The following is a 21,845-nucleotide window of genomic DNA, read 5'->3' as shown; positions in this document are numbered from 1 at the left end:
AACATTTGCAACAGAGATTTATATCAATTTTCTTTAACAATAAATTTCAAAGTGTAGTTTATACTCTGAGATGTACTGGCTAGATATTTGGAAGCCATCATGATTAGCAAGATATATAAAAATGAAACTTCTGAAGAGGAAGACAAGCATTTATCACTTCCTTTAGGGAGTAGGTATTTGAAAAAGTAACAGCTTTGCATACTTTTTTAAAAACCAAACTTGCAGTAAGTTATATGAAGCTCTAAAAAAATACTAATATATATTACTATAATCAGCAGTAGGTAAAATGCTACACATTCTTGTATCATTAATCAGTATGGCTTATACTTCTTTGGGATGGTTGCAATGGGAAGGAATTCAACGTGGAAGCACTGATGTGTTTCCAAGTTCATGACAACTCTGAAGGCTATCTCCACCTCCAACATTAAGTGGGAAATAACATGGCTGAATTTCTGTTGTCTAAAGGTGCAATTGTTCAGATGTGTAAACTTGAAATTTCCCTATTCATGGCCTTGAAGGTAAATTACTGAATCTACATGTAGTGGTAGCCAGAAATGATACTGGAAACTTTGCCCATTACTTAGGAAATACTGAAATGAGCAGAAATTCAAAAATTTCAGAAGAAAACAATAATTCATGAACAAAAATTAAAATTAGTTTAAATGCTATCTATCATGCTAAGGAAATACCTTATTACATAAATCTTCACTTAGGAAATCAATAAAATATAATGACTTAATAAAATAATTCACTAGTTCACAATTTTTTGTCTCACTATGTCTGTGCTGTCCTGTTGATAATGCTGTGTTGCTTTACTTGCCTCATTCGTGTAGGAAGCAAGGGTCATTGTAGTTTCCGTGTCAAAAATAGATGCCCCAGATCAGAACCACTGTGTGTTGAATATGCAAATCTTACACTTTAGTTGAGATTCGAGGTCAAAGGGTGCCTTCCTCCTGCTCCATGCTGCATCTGAACACACGTGTTTGCCTCATCATATCCCATTCTCACCCTTTCCAAAGCATTAGGCTTGCTTTATGCTAGATAATTGGGAAACGTGTCCTTTCCTACAATTTGCTAATTTAGAGTAACTTTTCTTATCATATATCTTTAATAAAAGTTTTCTTAAACTTAAAATCTCTACTCAAGCTTACATTGACAACAGTTTGTTGTACTAGGCAGTACCAACACGTAGGTCCTGATTACATACTATGAATAAACACCACTAACACTTCACCACCTAAAATACATATATCCCCAAAGCCATGCCACTTTAAGGATAAATAGGCATTTTGCACACCAAGTGTTGCCATATTGGATTACAGATAACTCTAACTGAATAAGCCTATAATAAGCGTATTATAGGATTTACTTATTCTATATGTTTATAAATGTAACTTGCTCCCTGACAGCTCTCATTCTTGGCAATTTACCTCAGCTGTCAGCAGCCAATTTGTTCAGATTACTGCTGTGCATAAAAGTGTAACAACCAAGAGGATTTATTAGCTGATTACCGGAAAGGTGGAAGTCTGTCTTGCCTGCCAAAATGCAGGTGATCAGAAAATTAAACAATGACATGTAGATTAACATTATTTCACCTTCACTTGACATCAGTAGTTCAACAACAGGTAAGATTTGTTGCTCAGGCTTGCAGTATGATGAACATCACTTAAATTGGTTTACCGACTGCTTATTATTTTACTGAGGAGTTAAAGGCTTCCAGAAAACATGCTGACTGCAGATTGTGATAAACTGAAGGTGAACTTCAGAGACATGAGACTTGGATTTGTACCCCGGATCAGCCACTCCACGAGCATAGTCGCTGACCAGTCTCCTAACCAACTCTGGCTTTGCCCTTCATACCAGCAGAACCATCACGGTATACACTTTCCTTCTATACCCTCACATTTAGCTTCATGTAATGATGGCTTACAAGTTTAAAATTAGTCATCATTGCCATTTCTAATCTCTGTTCATACTGAATGGATTTTTATGTAAACTAAAACAAAACAATATGTAAAGTCCCATGTATCGTGATGATGGAAACTGTGAACCCAATGTGCATAGAAGAAGCCACAGTTACGTCCTATATGCTAGCCAAAGGCTGCTCCATGCTAATGCCATGTTGAATGGACATGAGTTAGGAGATCTCTGTAGAATCTGTAAATGCTTTCAAATTTTTAAAAAAGATTTATTTTTACATATATAGTACTCTGCCTGCATGTACACCTGCACGCCAGAAGAAGGCACCAGATCTCATTATAGATGGTTGTGAGCCACCATGTGGTTGCTGGGAATTGAACTCAGGACCTCTGGAAGAGCAGCCACTGAACCACTTCTCCAGGCCTCGTTTTCAAATTTTTATTCAACCATACTACTAAATGTCCAACCCAAAACAATTAGGCAAAAGGAAGAAATGGAGGCAAATTGACACTATTTACATATGATATGGTTTTATCCTAGAAAAGAATATCCCAAAACCTCAAAGCCCCACCAAAGCCTATTAGAGCAATAAAACATTTTTTCAAAGCTGCACGATCCAAAATCAGTAGATAAATATTGGTAATATTACTGCCCATCCATAGCAAATTACGTGAAAAAATATTTTAAAAAATCAATTTAAAATAGCTATAAAATAAAATAATAGAGAAAAAATTGAACCAATTTAGAATGAAAGCATGGAAAGGTATGTGCACGGATTGGAATAATCTATATTGTTAAAATATCCATGCTACTCAAAATGATCTCCATATGCAATGTACTTCCTATCAGGGTATGGACAACATTCCACAAAGAAGATTCTTAAACACAAAACAGCCAAACCCATTCTGCTACCTGGCTTCCAAATCAGTCACAGAGCTTAATGAAGACACCAAGACAGATGGATGGAATTGAGAGCCTTAGAGGTAAAGCAAGGTACCCACAACCAAGGGGTGTTCAGCATACACCATGGACATCCAGAGCATAGGCAGACTCTTTAAGCACTTGTCTTAGGATAACTGGATATCCACATGCAGAAACTAGACAATACTCTTTCCCCAGTATACAAACCAACTCAAAACTAAGTAAAGACTTTAGCAGAAGACCTAAATCCACAAAACTATTGAAGGAAAAAAAATCATAAATACTTAAGACTTTTTACTGTCCTCTTTATATAGTGTTTTATAGAGCACCCATAAAGTAGACACAAGTATCCATTAACTGATGGACAAAGAAAATGCAATACATATTTACAGTAGACTATTATTTGTTCATAAAATAATAAAATCCTGTTTTTAATACTACAACTTTCCAAAAAAAATCAAGAAACACGAACTCTATCACTTATAGCTGTGCAGATAAAACGGGAGGAGGTCATTATACCGAGTAAAGCGATCCACACATAGAAAAAATAATTGATGTATGATCTCACCGAAGTTCAAGAGGCTGGGAGGAATAGTGGGATGGAGGGATGGGGAAAAGCTGACTGGTTAGTATAAGATGCAGCTGACAGAGGCTAGCAGTCCTCGTGTGGTGCAGTACAGTTGTGTGGCTTCAGGTAACACTCTGGGTGTGCCTATATTTATAATGCTACATGAAAAGATAGTGGATGTTTGCACCACTGTAGTATGTGCCTGAGGATTTAGATATATTTGCTTTAACTTAAACATGACATTATATAGACTTTGAGAAACCACACGATACCCTAAATTATGTACAACCTTATATGTCAATTAAAATATAGTAGTGAAAGAATCCTGATAAATGTATAGACTAATTTTTCTTCTAAATATATTAGTTGATCATTTTAAGTATAAGTACTATTCACACTTTTATCTTTAACTCATTACATTTTCTCTTTGGATAATAGCTATACATCTTTCCACAACTTTATTTGAACTTTGCGCCTTCCGCCAAGTCACGGTCATAGTGGCAATATATTAACAGTGGGTATGGGATCACTGTTTAATGAATGGCTAATCATAATTTCCAGTATTAAATCAAGCTACAAGTGTTTGTATTCAAATTAAAGAATATTTACTGAGCATATGTGCCACATACTTTCTGCGGATGCTACAGTAAACAGACATTCAAATATCCCTCCTGTCGTGGAATTTGCATTCTGTAACAGTGAAATAGAAGATCAAATAGAAGAAGGAACACACAGCGCACGCCAAATGCTGCCTATGTCTAAAAAAATATCAGCAGATTAGGAGAAAGGGAATACTAAGAAAATAGGGTTTAATCAGACTTCAGAAAGGGCAAAAGCAGGGCAGGCAGGTGACTTAAAGAAAGGGTGTCACAGATGGGGAAACATCTGGTGTGTTTTGGTAACAGTATAGTGCCCATTGTGACCAGAGGGCAGAGGAGGAAGAACGCCTGCATTTCCCTACAGAGGCATGACCACATCACACAGGGGGCTGTAGTCCATAGCAAGGACTGCTTCCACCCAGACCATTCACAGGGAACAAATGAAGGGTTCGGAACAGAGGAGTTAAATCAGTTTATTGATGTTTTACTTTTTTCTCTTGGGCCTCGAGAGATGGCTCAATAAGTAAAGGTGCTTGACGTGTACCTGGCGACCTGAGTTCAATGCCTTGAATGCATATAAAGATGGGAGGGGAGAACAGGTTCCACCATGTTGCCCTCTGAACGTCACGTGTGTGCTGTGGCCCATGCACGAACATAAACACGTGTAACACAATATGCATAGAAAAATATCAAATCGAGAGTTTGCAATGTTCTTTCTAACACGTATCTTAGTGAAGTCACAGTGGTCAACAACAGGGAAGACTCGGGAAAGTCAGGTAAGAAAGAAAGACCCGTACAGAAGTCTAGAAGCAAAAGTAAGAGGCCAAGAAGCAGAGTTTGGGCCAGTCCCACAGCCCTGCCTGTCTCATCGAGCTATGATACCTTTGATAGACTTCCAGGAAGGGTCTGACTATCACCCCAGGCACGGCCCTAAGAACATTAGCCAAGGCGAAAAAGCTTAGCAAATAGACTTCAAACCACAGAGTTTAAGTGATTACCACTAGCAATGCTAAGGGTGGAGATGCCCCAGCTTCCAAGGAAGAGGCAGGAACAGGTTCAACGGATTGTACATTTGAAAAAATGAAACCGTATTGAATTTTTAAAAAAGGATGCTGGCTACTGTACGGGGACCAGACGATTAGATGAGCAGAAGGGCGGAAAAAGGTGAGTCCTCTCACAGCTACCGGAATATGTACAGATTCTTTAAGAGGTGAGTCTCATGGATGATTTTCATGTCATCCGGGCTGCAGCCTTGATGAAAGACCAGACTGCTGGTGTGTTTGATGAATGTGAGGAGAGAGAGAGAGAGAGAGAGAGAGAGAGAGAGAGAGAGAGAGAGAGAGAGAGAGAGAGAATAACAAGGTGACTGTGACATTTTCAGCATCAGCAAAGAACAAAGGAAAACCTTGAAGGAAGAACGGATGATGTTGAGGGTGGGAAGTCTGAAGGCTTTCTTTGGAGTGTCTAAATGAAAGAAATATACTAATTATTTAAATAGCAATCATAGTAAGTTGACTATGAGAAGCTAGGGCTGGAAGAAGGGTTATCGGACTGACCAGCATGCTGGTAGTCGCCAATCTGTGAGTAGTGCAGAGAGCACAGGAAGTGAGAAGCTCACTGAAGGAGCCACTGCAGGCAGAGAAGGAGCCTAAGGTGTGAGTCTGAAGAGCAGGAAATGTGCACATGAGACCATAGAGCAGGAGGAAATATGGTATCTTAGGAGCCAAATGGGGGGGGGGGGGAAGACCATGTTTTAAAGGTAAAGAAGCCAGTTCCCGCTCTGCTGCTGGGTGAGGCTAGGCAGCCAGCACATTATGTGCTTTGGGATTCATGGATGGCCTGATGGAGCCTGACTTCATGAGCTCAAGTGAGAATGGAGGGAGGCCATTTTCACTGCTAAATTATTTTTGCTTCACCATCTCAGGCTTGAACACCTTCCTTTAATTGCTTTTATCACGATCAAACTTGCCTTGCTATTTATTGAGTTTACGTTTGTAAAACATATTCTTCAAAACTATGTGGCCCAATACTGAAAATAAACAGCAAACAAACCACAGGATAGCCCAAGCCCAGGAGCAAGTTGGGGGTGAGGCAGATGTGCCCTCCTCTCTGCCAAACCTGTTTTCCACTGAGGAAAGGGAAAGGGTTGCGCACAATGGCGGCAACATTTTGCAATGTCTAAAGTGGGGGAATTCTTCCCAGAGGAAGAAATGCATAAAGGATGCATGCCGTTATGAAATAAAAGCAGAAAAAAAAGGTGAAGAAGAATTTCATGTTTACAGCAGCCAGTGGGTTCTAGAGCCCGGCTCCCTTCATTCTAGAAAGTTGGACTGTAAGGTAATGAGTGAGCAGGTTCCATGTTTATTATCTTATTAGCAAGACAGAGACTGCTGCTGTAATGTTCCCAGAACAGCTAGATTCTATCTCCCTGAAGGAGCTCACAGCCTACAAAGGGAGATACCATCAAGAACAGGGCCACGGTGGAGTGATTCTGATACTGACAGATACACACTATGACTTAAGCTAGAGGGAGACACCAATAACTTTCAGAAGACTCTGGGAGTGGTAATTTTCTGTGCAACAAAGACCCCTGCTTTCAAAAGGACTGAAGAATAAAGCAATTCCTGGTCCACAGTGGTGTTCCCACAACTTCATTTACAAGTAAGGTATGTATGGCTAACCAGAGACTTAGCTTTGCCTCCCATTTCACAAGCATGTGGGAAACTCTATTGCTCAAATAGGTGCGCCTGAATTGCTTAAATCAAAATGAAGAGCCTAGTCTCTTGGGTTCGATTCCTGTTTTTGCTTTTAGACTAAAATTCCCTTCACTCTGGGCAAGTGGAAATTCTCTTTGGATTGTAAGTTTGGTGACTCAGAATGCCTGTGAACAACAGCAAAGAAAGGGTCTTTGAAGTAAGAAACCCCTCTGCACACCATGTCTTTCCTCAATGCTGGCAAGTTTCCACACATTTTGCACATATGTGACTGTCAAAAAAAAAAAAGTAAAAATAGGCTTTGTAATCAGAGCACAATTCCTATCATTCAAGTAGCCGACCCCAATAACCCCAACTTTGCAGAGAATGCCATAAGAGCCTCAGTCGACCCCAATGACCTCAACTTTGTATAGAATGCCATAAGAGCCTCAGAGTACACTTTGCCGCGTTATCAGATTAACGTGGATCTGCCTCACTTGTGTTCTTCCCTTTCCAGAATCCTGGAACTCTTTACAGATTTATGAACTCCTAAGAGATTGCAAGGATTCTTGTAAGGGAGTTGTAGGAAATAATGCATTTTCTGGTCACAATATGCGTTGTGAAAACAAACATTATTGCAGGTCACTTTCCAGCCCTGAATGTGCTGTTTGTTCCCCTAAGCGTCCCATATCAGATGAAATTCCTCTTCTCCAACTCCCATAACTTTTGTGCTCGATAACTCTGACATCTGGAGAAAATTTCTGGCTATCAAATCGGAATAGCCTGTCCATCAACTAGGCAAAGCTGCCACCTACTGGTCATTCTTTGAATCTATGTGTTTTAGTTTTAAGTGGTGCTGGCTGACAGTAGTGGGAAGTTTCCTTCTTTCAAAACCGTAGACATTGTTGACAGCAATTACATTTAAAGAGAATATTCTTTCAACAAATTCTTGCCATCTCTAAAGTAAATAAAACACCAGTTCACACAGACCTCCCGATGAAATCATCCCTTTTCCCAGCATCTTTGTCCCAGGCGGTGATGTCAATGACCCCTCCTCTCTCTTCATAGAGATGGAAATCAAATTGCTCCCTCCACTGAGGATTCAAAGTTTTGGGCATAATCTGGAAAGCCAAAAAGTTATTGTGTTATCAATAGTAGTATTCAGTCATCACTGGAGACACTGTAGAAAATCTAGTTAAAGGCAACAGTTCATTCCACCAAAGCTTCCTGGGTATATGTGCATTATGCCAGTCAGCAAATTTCTATCATCTTTGCTGCTGAGCAGAGTTTTATGGATGTGTCCAGAGAAATCAGACGTAAGCCCTTGACTGTCTTATACAACATATGCGAACTATGAAATACAAAGAAAAGACAGCCTGCCCACGAAATAACTCATTTACTCAGGCATAGCTTCCGACTGAAGGAAGAACACACAGTCAGTTATCTTGTAGTACAGGAAGATGAAATTCCCAGAGTTCCTGTTTTCCCTCTTACTCTCCTGCCCACTGGTGTTTAAAGTGCATGAAAAACAGACAGTGAAATATGTGGGAGCGGAAGGAATAAACAAACAGATTTAGTATTTAGTGTTGCTGTCCTGTTCTGCTTCATGCACAGGGAAACAGCACATGTGTGTGCTATTTGTGTGGCATAAAGGATATCCAGACTACAAATCTGTGGTTTCAAGTATTCAGAGAAGACACCCGGTAAATCAACAAACAAGTTACCAATATTAGTGTACTACAAAATTTCATTTAGCATCTTGCTAGGCCATACTTATATTTGCTTCTTTTGCCATTTTTTCTCTCTTTTTTTAAAAGGTAGGTCATATGTAGTTGACTTTTCTCTTTTTAATGTGTGACAGACAGATCCTTAGCTGTGAAGAGTTTGAAAGCAGTGATGTACGTGATATGCAAAGGTAATGCAAATGAATCACAACTTTAAAGTTCATAATCTGAAGTTAATCTGTAATACATCATGGACAGAAAGATCAAATAGAGACACATGTCCATAGTGGGGTTCATATTTCATACGTAAAGAGCAGAACTATAAAATGTGCAAATGGTGCTGATAGAGAAAAGACAGAAGTGGTCATGGATACCTATTTTTAGAAAAAGTAGCTGTTTTAAAATTCGTTCTTAAGCACCTGATGAAAAATATAGATGGTACTAGATGGATGCTATGACAATTCAAGTGTCCTCTTTGGCTTCGATGAACTCTTATGGCATTTTGGAATGCAGTCCATTCGTTTTTTAAACTGGTCATAAACAGATTAACTTTTCAGTGTTTGATATTAGGATTGTCTTTCCCATATAGCATTCTTCCAACTAAAAGTTAGGTCTGAATATTCTATGCGGACCTCTGTAAGACTACCAAACAGCCTGGTAGCAATACCCACTGCCTCTTGATGAATCCGTTCATGATATTTTGAATTACCTTAAGTACTGATGAGGACTTTCTATGCTAGAAGGAAACTCAACAGGGTGTTGACCCAGAATCCAGGAAAATGCATACAAAAAAAAAAGGCAAGCAATTTGTACAAAAATGGAATGCGATTTTTCTGTAATTCAAGATGGATGGGGGCACTCGTCTCAAGCTGTCTATGAATGCTCGCTTTAAAAACTAAAGACTGCTGTAATTGGCCATAATAAGACTTACCTATGGAGAGTGTGTCTTTGACATTATCATTAGTTTTATAAATAACACCCTACTACTATTACTTCATATATTTCTACTAAGAATAAAATTGTTACTCTATTAGTATTACTGCTAATCTTCTTCCTTCTGCTTTTAGCATTTATGAGATACTGAGGATCACAGCAGGATCCTAAGCCCTTTTTGAGACTACTGTATATTCATTGAATCTCTTTCTTCAATGACATGGGCATTATTTTTACTTCTATTTCTGCAGTATGGAGATTGATGCAGAGAGAGTCTAAGTCACTTTTGCTACTGTGCATGGCTCACGGCAATTGCAGGGTGTTGACCCTTTGTCTCCTAAATACATTTCAAAAGTTCTGGATATGACATGACATTGCAGTCATGAACACATGGTGGGAGAGTCAGTTTAGGAAGAACAAAATAGTTGGCCGACACGAGAGGAGAGAAGAAGCGAATGGTAATTATATTTTATACAAGCATGATACAAAAATTAAAAGTTATTATTTGATTAAATAAAGTGCAAAGCAAAATTGAAAAAAATCCTTTTGGTCTCTATTAGTCAAAGTCAGGTTGTACAAAACAACTGAGAGTAATTTGACCGATTTTCAGTGCACGCAAAATAACGCGCGTATCAGCGCTGGCAGCAGTGTTGGCACGAGTCAATGCCCTCAGCACTTCCTATGCAGGATACCCCTACTGTGTTCTTTCTGGGGTGTTGCTTCCCCCCCCTCTTAAATCTCACAGCTGTTCTGAGAGCTGGCTCCTGTGTAATGGATGGAGACACTGAGGCAGCACAGCAGAGTGGATCGCTCAAGGCCACCTGGTACACAGAGCGCCAGCTTTGCTTTCCGACACGCTGTTCCAAAGTTCTCATCTCAAAAGGCATCCAACGTTCACACCTCCCAAAGCCAGCTACTAAGCGGTCAGAACCCTTCCCCACAGAGACAGGTGCACAGATGGCCGGAGCCCCTACCTTACTCTTGTACTTCTGATGGCCGAGCCTGAACTTCACATAGGGATCACTCAACCCATTGGAATCCATTGCCTTGAGGTCCCGGCCCTCAATCAAAGTGATGCTGACGATTCCTCTCCACAGATGTGACTTCCTGTGCTGCTCTGACAGACGTAAACTTTGGGTCTGAAACTTTGGTAAAGAAGAGGTAAGTTAGCTTGTCGTATCTTAAGCTGTAAGTTCTCACTTGGCCTTGCTCTTTTGTCCTCGTATAATTTTTCAAAGACTAGAAGTTTAGCCAACTATTGTTGTTAGAAGAAAAATAGTTTATGGAGTTTCATGTATCAATTATAAAATTATTACCAGATTATAAAATTATCATCTCATGATATATTTATGTTAGGAAAGTGCTCAAGCACACAACAAAGACACAACAAAATGTGTCTAAAATAAATGAAGCCATAGATATGCTGTTCTGTTTAATTTTTAATGTTTTAACTTTTAGGAGTTATTTTTCTATGTTAAATACAGATTTTGTAGATGACTTTTAGCTGGAAGATTAGTTACAAGTTGGACTTAGAAAATTTTTAAATTGTCTTATTATCTTAGGGGATAAATTACTTTTTGGGGAACTGTTTAAAGGACCACAGAACACAAAAATAAGCATTATGCTCACTGAAACTTTGCTTTTGTATTAAACCTGCATCACAAATATTTACAATTATTTTTAAGTAAAAAATGTGATTTACCTTGGTATGCATCTGATTTTTTTTCCTCATTCTGGTATATGAGCACTCACTTTAATAATTCTTAATGTGCTCAGTTCTAAATCACAATACTCAGGCCAGTGAACAAATTCAAGCATTTTAAATTAGCCAATCTACTAAAATATCTACATAATTTTAAAAAACTGCATGGCGCTGAAAGCAATCCAGAGAAAAAGCAATGACAGTGAATATTCTGTGGGATTCGGTGTCAAAAGGAACGAGAGAATTACGGTTTTTCTGGTTAAGTGTGTCTGCCGCGGGTATAGTTGTTTCAAGAAGAAATTCATTTCTCCCCGCGTGAATTATAGTCTATCTGTATACGATGCTGAATCTCCTCTACATCAACTTCATGGGCTAACGGCTTTGTCCACTCCTCTTCCCATTTTCACCCCCAGAGCTTTTCTACACCATAGTAATGCCATGGCCAATTTTATACATGATCAGCAAAAGTCAGGTACTCCAAGGTGCTTTCATCAGGAAAATAAAAACGTAAGTTCATCAGACTACAGCAGTTTTAGTGTTTGCAGCACGCGTCAGTGGAAATCTCTGTAAACACGACTGCATACTTGTTCAACCACAGATTTGGGGCACTGATGCTGTCTCTGTCTTACCAACATCTACATACACTTCACCTGTGAGCCTCGAGATCAGTGTTCAAATGAGTTTGAAGGACAAGAAAAGTCTCAGAAAGTGCGTGCAGCAGCGCTCTGCCTACGTCACAAGGATCTTTGCCTCCATCTGTTCCACACATTGGGTTTCTACACTGGACTTTGTTTGAAGAAAGCATTTCTCAAAAATAATTGTTTAGAATTTTTTTGCACCAAACAGTGACTAAGGATTTTTGTTAATTTGTTTTAAGGTTATATTAGCCAATTGATTATTTTTGGTAATGTTGAGGTTTGAATCTGGGACCTCTTGTATGTTAGCCAGCACTCTCCCACTGAACTACCCTGTTGCTAGATCCTGACCGATTGAACAGCTGATGTTGAGATTGCCCCTAAGAGAAGCACCTAGAGAGAATTCTTAACCTTTGTCTATAAAAGCTTTGTTGAGAGTTTGATTGGCAAAGAAAGGAAAGCAAATGTTGCAGCAAGCAAGTAAGCGATTTTGTTAGTATAGGACATGAGTTAAAGTTGCCAGTTCAGAGACAGCGTCAAAACTTACAAGTGTGCATATACACACTGTAGCGCTTGTCTTCAGGTAAAACTCCCTGTAGAAAAGCAAGGCCTCGATTCCTTTTTACTGATGTGTAATTGAGGCACACAGTGCTGAGATACTAAATGGTCAATGTGGGACTAGAACCCTGCATTTCTAGGTTTTCCCCATCTTGATGTTTTCCCCAAATAGATGTTTAGGATAGCCACTGCCTTACATGGTTAAGGATAATCATGACTTAACATAAGCACACAAAAAAAGGGATACTCTCCAGTGAAGGAGATTGTTACTATGGAGTTAATTTCCAGGAGAGGGTTTCCTACATGGTAAGTTCAGGAAATCAGATCATGTACCTTATCAAATGAGTGTTTGCATATCCATGACAGACGTCACACTGAGGAACACTTTCTACATACTCTCCAGAAGCAGGGGAAGTCACACTCAGAGCCATTGATACGGAGCACAATCCTGGCTGCATATTATCAGCGAACAATGCTGAGATGGTTTCTTCCACAGTAGGACACCCAAAATTACCCCTGTTATTTTCCTTCCTGTTTCCTTTTCCTTTTTCCACTTAAGAACATAAATAAATGAGAAGAGAAAAGTATGGGTTCCATGGAGAGCCCAGCCAAATGCTATCAATAGGAAGAAAATGCTTCCTTAGAACCCATGAGGCTCTTTCCTAAGCAACACAGGAAAGAGAGCAGGAGTAGGAAACACTTTGAAAAAAAAAAAGACAGCTAATAACTGTTGGAATTAAGGTGGCCTCTGTAATGGGCTAAAAGAGTGAACGTTCTGAACAGAAACTGGTCAGAGATTTTAAGGACTTTCCATGTTCAAGAACTGTTTTTCACAATGGCCCATTTCATACAGGCGACTCTATAATTCCCCTGAGACCCAATGGGGTTAATGTCTTAATTTGAATAAGCAGCATAGTCATTAAACAGATACAGAGCTAGTTTTGCCTGTGAAGTACAGAAAGTTAATCACAGTACAAGGCAAAGGAGGGCAGTCGGCAGTGTAAAGTTAGACAGTCAACACTAGCTAGAGAACGGCACGGGGCAGTTGGTCCTTCATAGCCATGCGGGTTCCTTCCACCCAGGTAACTACTGAGTGACTGGAAATATTCGAAAAAAAACTTTGGTGTTGAACACATACAGAACTTTTCTTGTCATTTCTCTCTAAATAATGCAGGATGCCAGCTAGCTACAGAGCACGTCTGTTGTGTTAGTTATTATAAACAATCTAGGAAGACAAAGTGTGGACAGGCACGGCTTTACTCTAAACATTACACCAGTTTGATTTCTGGGCACGATTCATATTCACAGGGAACAGTTGAAATGGTTTCCTCACCCATCCGCCAGACACTATAATCACGTCTTTCTAGAAATTTCTGTGTGACAGCGGCCTGTTGGCCCCTTTCTTGAATTTACTTTTCTTGCATTTGGTTTCAAGACAGTTGTCTCTGGTGCTTTGTAGATAAAGGATACCCTTCAGTGTGCAAGCGGGAGGAACATGTACAAAACTGTGTCCCGTAAGCCACAACAGCTTTTCTTTCCTGGAGTAGTTAATCACTCCTACCTGCTTTTAAAAATCCAAGGTTTTGGGAGAAGTCATTAAAGGGTGGTGATTAGCAGAACTACACCGCTAAAAGCATCCTGAAACTTTATATTAACATCGATGTCACATTGTACCTTTGGTCACTTGCTTTCTACTAATACCTAACTCTGATATCCTATCCTACTTGGGTCACTTATTCTGCCTCAGAAATTTGCAGCCTCTATACAGCACATTTATAAATGTGTGGTCCACAGAGCAGGAGCTTCAGTGCTCCATGGAACTTAGTAGAAATTGAAGGTCCTTTCATAGGAAAGTGGTGTCAGACACTCAGCGTTGTGCTCAACAGTAGGGGATTCCAATGTCCCCTCCAATATGAGAGACCCTATTTAACCATTACATCATTCATGAACCCACTGGATCTCATGTGTGTTCTCACACTTAGTTATTTGTATAATCATAAATATTACCTACTCTCTGGCATGGATATTATTTATATTTTAAAGTCTTTTGTGGTACTTTTAAATATATTGCTCAAGAAAACATCTTATTCTAAATATTCGAACAATTTAAGGAGAAGTAGGTACCTACAGAATAATTATTTGTTACCTCCTCCTGTTAATATTTTTCTCACAGAATATGTCTACACAACATTTATTGAAGTGCTAAGAATCATTCAATCAAACCTACTTACTGAGCAACTTATGGGAAGGAGTAATGAACAGACCTACGATTGCCCTCCGGAGGTTCCATCTAGCGGTAGGCTATGAAAAGTGTTGTTCTCAGATTAGCACTTGTTGAGTCAGGATTATCTTTGGCAGAGAAAGAACAGAGGAGGGATTAAACAAGAAGATGATCTAACCCGGCCTGAAAGCCAACATCATCGCAACTGATGAGGGAAGTCACTAGATCTTAAATTTTAGCAGTAAAATTATGTAAACTCATGTGTCTGACACTATCTGGATATGATTCGGTTTAGGGGGAGGTAGAAGAACTGGGTACTTATCATATGTACTGTGTGTGATTTTTCCTATCAGTATTTGAGGACCACTCTTATCAGAAACATTAATCCAATTGTAGAACTAATATTGACTGTCAACTTGTCAGAAAACACTGAATTTCAAAGTCTGAAGCAAATAATCAATAATATGTGGCTTTAGGAAGGATTTAAGGCTAATTACTTGGCCCTTTAAAGATAATGCTAGTTTACTTTTATTATTAAAAAAAAAACAACAAGATTATGACTCCCTTTCATGTGTCTAAAATGTTCAGACAGGAAGTGGTTTTCAGTACTGGGCCTCACCCTCAGAATATACACGTCATGTTAGACCAGAGCAAGCCAGTGAAATGATTTGTGGGACTTAGTTGTGCTTCTTGACGATAAGGGGAGGAGAGCACAGGCCTTACTCACTTCAGGACAAGGGAGAACTGAATCGGCAGTCTGAAACTGGAGTGAGATCACATCTAAAAGCAAGCTCAGCGAACATCTACAGACACTAGACCCTGAAGTCCTGTTTTTCATGACAAGCATCTCTTTGAAGGTAAAAAATAACAGAGGCACAAAGAGGCCAAAACAACAAATATGCAGAGGTTGCCAAGACTGAGATTTTAATTTGAAATGGCTTATCTGTTATCCACTCTTCTCTCCCCCTACCCCCTCGCCCCTTTAAACAGGGAGCCTACAAAAAGAATTATTGTTACAGGTTTTCAAATCGATTTGGCTTTCATGTAGATGGATATAAGCTGGTTATTAAGAAAGGCTAACTAGAGGCTTAAAGAAAATAAGTCAGCTGCCGCTTCCTCAAGAATGTGCCACTCAGTAAGGCGGATAAAAGCTGTTCTGTTCGTATGCTGTGCTCTAAAGCCTGCTAGTGAGGTGCACTCTACCACACAGATTGCAGACACACCCACATTTTCATTCTACTTACTAAGAGTTACTAATTGCACCCTTAGTGTATATCCAGATTTAAAAAATAAAAGCAAAGCCAATCTGTGTAGCCATAGCATATGACTGAGGAAACAGTCCAATCTGTTCTCTGATATGTACCAATTCCCCTTGGCTTTTGCTACCCTGATTGTGTTACCTGTGTAAATCCGAATCCTTCCAAATGAGACCCAGACCCCGCAAGACTGGAGAGAAAGGCCTGCCTCGAATGCTTAAAGTGAGCTTTGTGTAGAGTCAGCTCTTTCTGCATTTTCAGCACAGAGGCAACACATGCTTTTATTTAATCAAATGGTCCACAGGCCACAACAAAGAGAAGATAATGCCAGATCAGGATGATTGTTTTGTACTGCAAAAACTAGGCAGTGGAGCAACTATTAACTCAATCCCAGACACAGGGGCATGCACTATCCTTGACTTTCCCTACAGTGACTTGCAGCTCGATGATCAGGTCCAACAAGCAGATTTGTTCTGCAGTCATCCTCCCCCTCAAAGTGTGATTGCTTGCAGAAAGCTTCCAGTGTTTTGTGCAGCCTGGTGCAAAGTATATTCCTGTCAATAAAGCTCCAAACCCTTTGTCTGAAGATGATTCACAGCCACCATAGCCTCAGAGAAATTCCCGCATTTCATCCTTAAATTTTCTCTCATTGATTCTCGATACAATATATCATGCCAGAAACTTAATTATGTTTAAAGGGTCTTAATTACCTACTGTACGCCTGTGACCAAATAGATCTCAAACCATTTATTGTGATCAGCGTACATCCCAACAGGAAATGGCTATATATTTTAACCATATTTCAATATCAAAACATTTATTAATATTTACCAATGAAAACCAACAGCCCTTGATTTGACTAACAATATTTTTCTTTAAAAACTTTAAATTAAAATGAGTAAATATTTCAGCTGACTGTGGTGGCACATGCCTATAGGCATGAGGTTATGGTGTCATTCAGATTTCTGTATCTCTCATACCTGATTGCAAGCCTTGTTATGAGCATCTCCTGTTTCCATGTTGTGTAAACACTGTTCCCCGATTGTCCCCTGATATGCCAATAAAAGAGCTTACAACCAATTGCTGAGCAGGAGAAAGAACAGGTATGGGCTTCCTCACAGCCAGGAGAGGATGAGTTAGAGGAAGAAGTAGGGCAATCAGCCACAGGAGAAGTCTGGGAGATATCAGGAGAGAGGGCTGGAATAGGGAAAGCTACAAAGTGCAAGTATTTCTGGGATGTATGCTGGGAGGAAGTCAAATTAGCTTAGAGGGTTAAGAATAGATTAATAACTGCTCAGCTCTTGTGCTGTGAAATTTGTTAAAATAATACAATAGAGTCTTTAGTTATTTGTATAATAGCCAGGTGAAGTGAGAAACTGAGAAACAAACACAATTTTATAAAAAAATAACTTTAACACACATCTGTAGTCCCAGCACTCTGGAAGGCAGAGGCAGGGGGATGTCTGTGAGTTCGAGGCCAGCCTGGTCTGTAAAATGAGTCCAGGACAGCCAGTGCTACACAGAGAAACTATGTCTTGAAGAACAACAACAAAACAACCCCCCAAAACAACAACAACAAAAGAAAATATATAAACATTTCAATAGTCTATTTTCATATGTAGAAGAGAATGATCTGTGACCTTTTCTGGAGATACATATACTATATACTTGAGTTGTCTATGATGTAAGAGCTAGAGTACATGGCCACACTCTTCTCTTACACAGTTAATTCCTCTTCCCTTTGCTGCAGTCTTTCACCTGACACACTGTTGCTTGACCTGACCAGAGACACATCCTGAAGACGTTACTCTGCCCTAACCATAAGGCATGCCCTGATGATGTCACTCTGCCATGACCATAAGGCACACCCTGATGATGTCACCGCCATGACCATAAGGCACATCCTGATGATGTTACTCTGCTCTAACCATAAGGCACACCCTGATGATGTCAGTGTGTCCTAACTAAAAGGCATGCCCTGATGTCACTGTGACCTGCTCTGCTTTTTGTACATGTTCTTCTTTGACTGTTATAAACATGTCTTCCATTTTGTGTTTGTCTTGGTATAGTTCTGGTTTTTTTCCATTAAAAATATTTGATCCTTAATCCACTACAGTAAGATATAAGTAGGACTAATATATAATTCTCTCTCTAGAAATGATACATTTCTCACAGCCAGGAGAGGAGGAGTTAGAGGAGGAAGTAGGGCATTCAGCCGCAGGATAATGCTCTCACTAGGTTTTAGATTGATGCAATATAAATAACTTGTCACCTCTGGAATGCATGTATCAGTCTTTATAACACAAATGATAAAAGTTTTTTCTCACAAAACATAACTACATGCTTTCATCTTCTTTTTACTTATCTCTTTTGAAAGTTATCTTAAGTGTGCATGTGTGTGTATACATGTGTGCATGTGCTTGTGTATGTGTGTGCATATGAGCATGTGCATGTGTGTGCTTGTATGTGTGCATGCATGTGCTCGTGTGTGTGTGTGTGTGTGTGTGTGTGCATGCACATGCGTGTATGCAGGCACGTGCATGGGAGTACAGTTTCTATGAAAGAGAGAAGTGGGGCTGGTTCTTCTAGAGATGTTGTTACCAGTTGTTGTAAGCTGTGGGATTTGGGTGCTGGGAACCAAACACAGATTCTCTGCAAAGGGAGTACATGCTCTTAACTTCTGAACATCCTCTATTTTGTCAATTTTTAAAACTTAATTATTTTGAGACTATAATATAACTAGGCCACTTCTTCCCTTCCTTCCCTCCTTCCATACTCTCTTGCTTTCTCAAGTACGTGACTTCTTTTTCTTTAATTGTTGTTGTTATTGGCGTGTGTGTGTGTGTGTGTGTGTATGTGTGTGTGTGTATGTGTGTGTGTGTATAAATATTTCTAAATACATAAATACTTTCTCAGTCTGTATAATGTTACTTGTATATATGTTTTCAAGGCTGGCCAGTTGGTATTAGATGACCATTTGAGGGCTCTTCCTTGGGAAGACTATGTCTCCACCTCTTAAGCATTCCGCAGTTGGCTGTAGTTCTTTGCCTAGAGTTGAAGTTTCAGGAGCCTCCCCTGTCCACGTTAGGTTGTTGTTCCATCCTTGTTCAGCTCCTACTTAGGCATCCACATTAAGGAGACTTCAAGGGCACAGTTTTTGACACTTCTAGGAGATGCAATCTCACAGAAAACTCTCCATCTTCTGATTCTTGCAATCTTTCTGCCCCTCTCCTGCAGAGGTCCCTATTGAATTTGTGTTGGATAGATACCGCTTTGAACAGGATCCCATAACTCTACATTTTAATTGGTTGTGGTTTTCTGTAATGATCTTTATCTGTTTCAAAGTAAAGTTTTTGTTGTTTGGTTGGTTGGTTGTTGGTTTTTTAAGGGATGACTATACCTATCTGGCTAGACCCTGAAGGACAACTTTTGTTAACTCTGAAGTTACCTTACAAGTGAATGAGTTTTGCAACAGCATTTTCATACTTCACACTCAATGTTAAGGTTTTATATGAGCTATTTAGATTTTTGCATATGTAAAATGGTACAAAGAAAAAAATTCTTTCATATGTATGTCTAAAATGTTCATGAAAATACCCTTACTTCATGGTCAAGGAGCTATGGGACCAGTGATCAGAGCGATTTTTGATGTGAATATGTGAGATATTCCTCATTCTAACTAGACGTGATTATTGATTATCAGGTTTTGTAAGCAGGGTAACAGAAAAACAAGTAAATGAGAGAGTGTTTCTGCAAGGCTTTTTTTAGTTAGCAACCCAAATACAAGTCTTGCTGCTCTTTGTTCTTCTAAAGGCCTATTTCTATACATTTAGAAAAAGAGAAATGGGTGGGTCCTGGTCGCATCTCCTGGGTTCTTCTGTGAGTTGACCTCACTGCCCTGGGCCTTCCTTTCCTCCTTGGTGGAATAAATATCCCTCAAAGAGTTTGCCTTTTGTTCAATCCATCTGTCACTCGTTCAGTGTTATGTGCCCCGAAGAGATATAACCACTGTATCCTGGGTGCCAAAAGGCTATAATTTAAACATACGAATTTGTTGTTCTCAAATTAGATACTTCAAGAAATAGAGAAAGGTCATTGAGGAATATTAAGAGAAGAAAGAATAGAACCAAATAGAAGGCACTGGTAAGCGGAAGACTAACGTGGGAGCAACAAAGCAGGAGGATGTTGAAAAAGCTCCTTAGAAAGGAACATGGAAAAGGCAGCAATTACAGACTTTTTTCCTAGCAGCAACTCTTGACTTTAAGTTACTTGTCTGAATAGTTGCAGCACAGAGAACAAACTCAACAGAGAGTGAGGGTCCCAAATTCTGATTGAAAATAAGCAAAGTGTCCTCTTCCATTTTAGGATTCAAAAGAGGCCAGCCTCCATATCCAAGGACTGTACATAAACACATGAGGAACAATGATTATGTTGGCAAATGTACAGAGTAACTTTAGTCAAGGCAGCTTCGGTTAAGGCAGTCGAAGGGAAACAGCATACTGTAGCCATTCAAGCAGGCTTACAACAACAAAAGTCTTCCAAAAAGATGTGAGTACTGGAGTAGGCATGGATAAACAGATGTGGCTCGTTGGTCAGTGGCTGACTTAATGTGGAACTCAACATCTGTTGAAAAGACACCACCACAAATCTCAAAATTCTAAAGGGGAAAATGTGCTTTTTGAATACAAGTGGCTTGAAAGCAAGAAAGGAAAATAGCAAAGACTTAAGAATGTAACAATATCACTGAAATTTCCAGTGCTACAAAATCATGGGTTAAATTATTATTTTCCTTTTTTTTATTTTGATGAAAGAAAATTTAGACACAGAGATATACTCACAGGCAGAATGTTATGTGAAGCCTGGAATGATGATACCGCAGCAAAACAAAAACAAAACAAAACAAAACAACAACAACAAAAAAATTAGAGAGTTAGGGGAAATCAGTCCCCAAAGAAGTATGGCCCTACTCACACACCTTTTTGGAGCTTTGCCTCCAGACTAGCAAGATGATACATTTTTCTGAGTAAGCTAAACATGTATAAACTAACCTCGGAGTTCTAAGAATCTTGGAGAGTTATTATAAAGGGTGAGAATGGAATTTTGTTTTGTGATTTTTTGTTAAAATGACCCACTTAAATGGCAGCCAAAAAAAAAAAAAGGAATAACTAATAAATACAGAATTGAAGGTGAGGGACAGAAGAGACAAAATGCATGCCAGTTGTTTTAGAAGAAGGAGAAAATGAAACGCAGAGGTTTGGGCAAAGACAGTATAGGGAGATGATAAAATATCACTGAGGTAAGAAGAGACAGCCCTGGTCGGGTGACTCAAAGACACTTTTAGGCAAGGGAGAAGATCTTCTGGAGGTTTCATGTTGGTGCTTCAGGCACAGTATTAAAGCACATTATTAGAGGGTAGTAGGAATAAATTAATGAATAAATGCTCAGCTTAATGCACAGTTACATAAGAGGTACATGTGGATGACAGTGCTCATGGTGAAGTCACCTAAGATTAAATTAAATTCTAATGATATTTAAAGCGACCAGGTACACTTTATATTACTTTCATTTAGGTCAAAAGCAGAGGTAATGCTAACTAACCCACAATATATCTCCTAGCTATGTTGCTTACTGTTACTTTAATAAGAGTAAAAATTTTAAGAACAGAAATGGAGCAGAAAGGAAGCCGATCTTCCAGAGAGGGACAAAGAGCTTCTGTCCACTTCCTATAGACAATTATCTATTCCCGGAAGATCTCTGTAACTGTACTGCTTAAAAACTGAATAAACTCGGTCCTGCAAAGAACAGCTTCAAAGACATGTTTTCCAAACTATAAAATTCTCATTATTTTTAAAGTGAGGACACAAAGGATTTCTTGAGCTGGCTTAGAATTAAGTCGATAAAGAAGGAAAATGAACACATCTATCTGGGAACCAATGTTCTTAATTAATATTCAGTTTTCAAAAATAACCATTCAGAACAAAAATTCACAAATATTAATATTAAAGTATTCCAACATTACCCTCCAAAAGAAAGACTGCACAGAGAAGTGAGATCCAAACACCTCATTTTCTGAGAGTTCCTAAAAATAAACAAAGATTTAGCTAAATTTTAAATG

At 39.1% G+C, this 21,845-nt stretch overlaps 1 protein-coding gene across 8 annotated transcripts in view; it reads right to left on the bottom strand.

The window, feature by feature from the left end:
• The window catches only part of MCTP1 (multiple C2 and transmembrane domain containing 1), a 566,686-nt gene that overhangs the window by 197,794 nt on the left and 347,047 nt on the right, over positions 1-21,845 (bottom strand). For 4 of the 8 annotated variants that reach the window (XM_084800400.1, XM_084800401.1, XM_084800404.1 and 1 more), the window contains 3 exons: positions 21,750-21,809; positions 10,333-10,503; positions 7,692-7,822 (listed from right to left, as the gene is read on the bottom strand). In XM_084800400.1, the coding sequence (XP_084656526.1) occupies positions 7,692-7,822; positions 10,333-10,503; positions 21,750-21,809 (362 nt within the window). The remainder of the gene's footprint in view (positions 1-7,691; positions 7,823-10,332; positions 10,504-21,749; positions 21,810-21,845) is intronic. The other 4 variants (XM_084800402.1, XM_084800403.1, XM_084800406.1 and 1 more) reach the window with 1 other exon arrangement.

This window comes from Acomys minous (assembly GCF_964271855.1).
Source record: "Acomys minous genome assembly, chromosome: 11".
In the NCBI taxonomy this organism is placed as follows: domain Eukaryota; kingdom Metazoa; phylum Chordata; class Mammalia; order Rodentia; family Muridae; genus Acomys; species Acomys minous.
The sequence above is the reverse complement of the archived record's forward strand: the minus strand, read 5'-3'. Positions and strand labels throughout refer to the sequence as shown.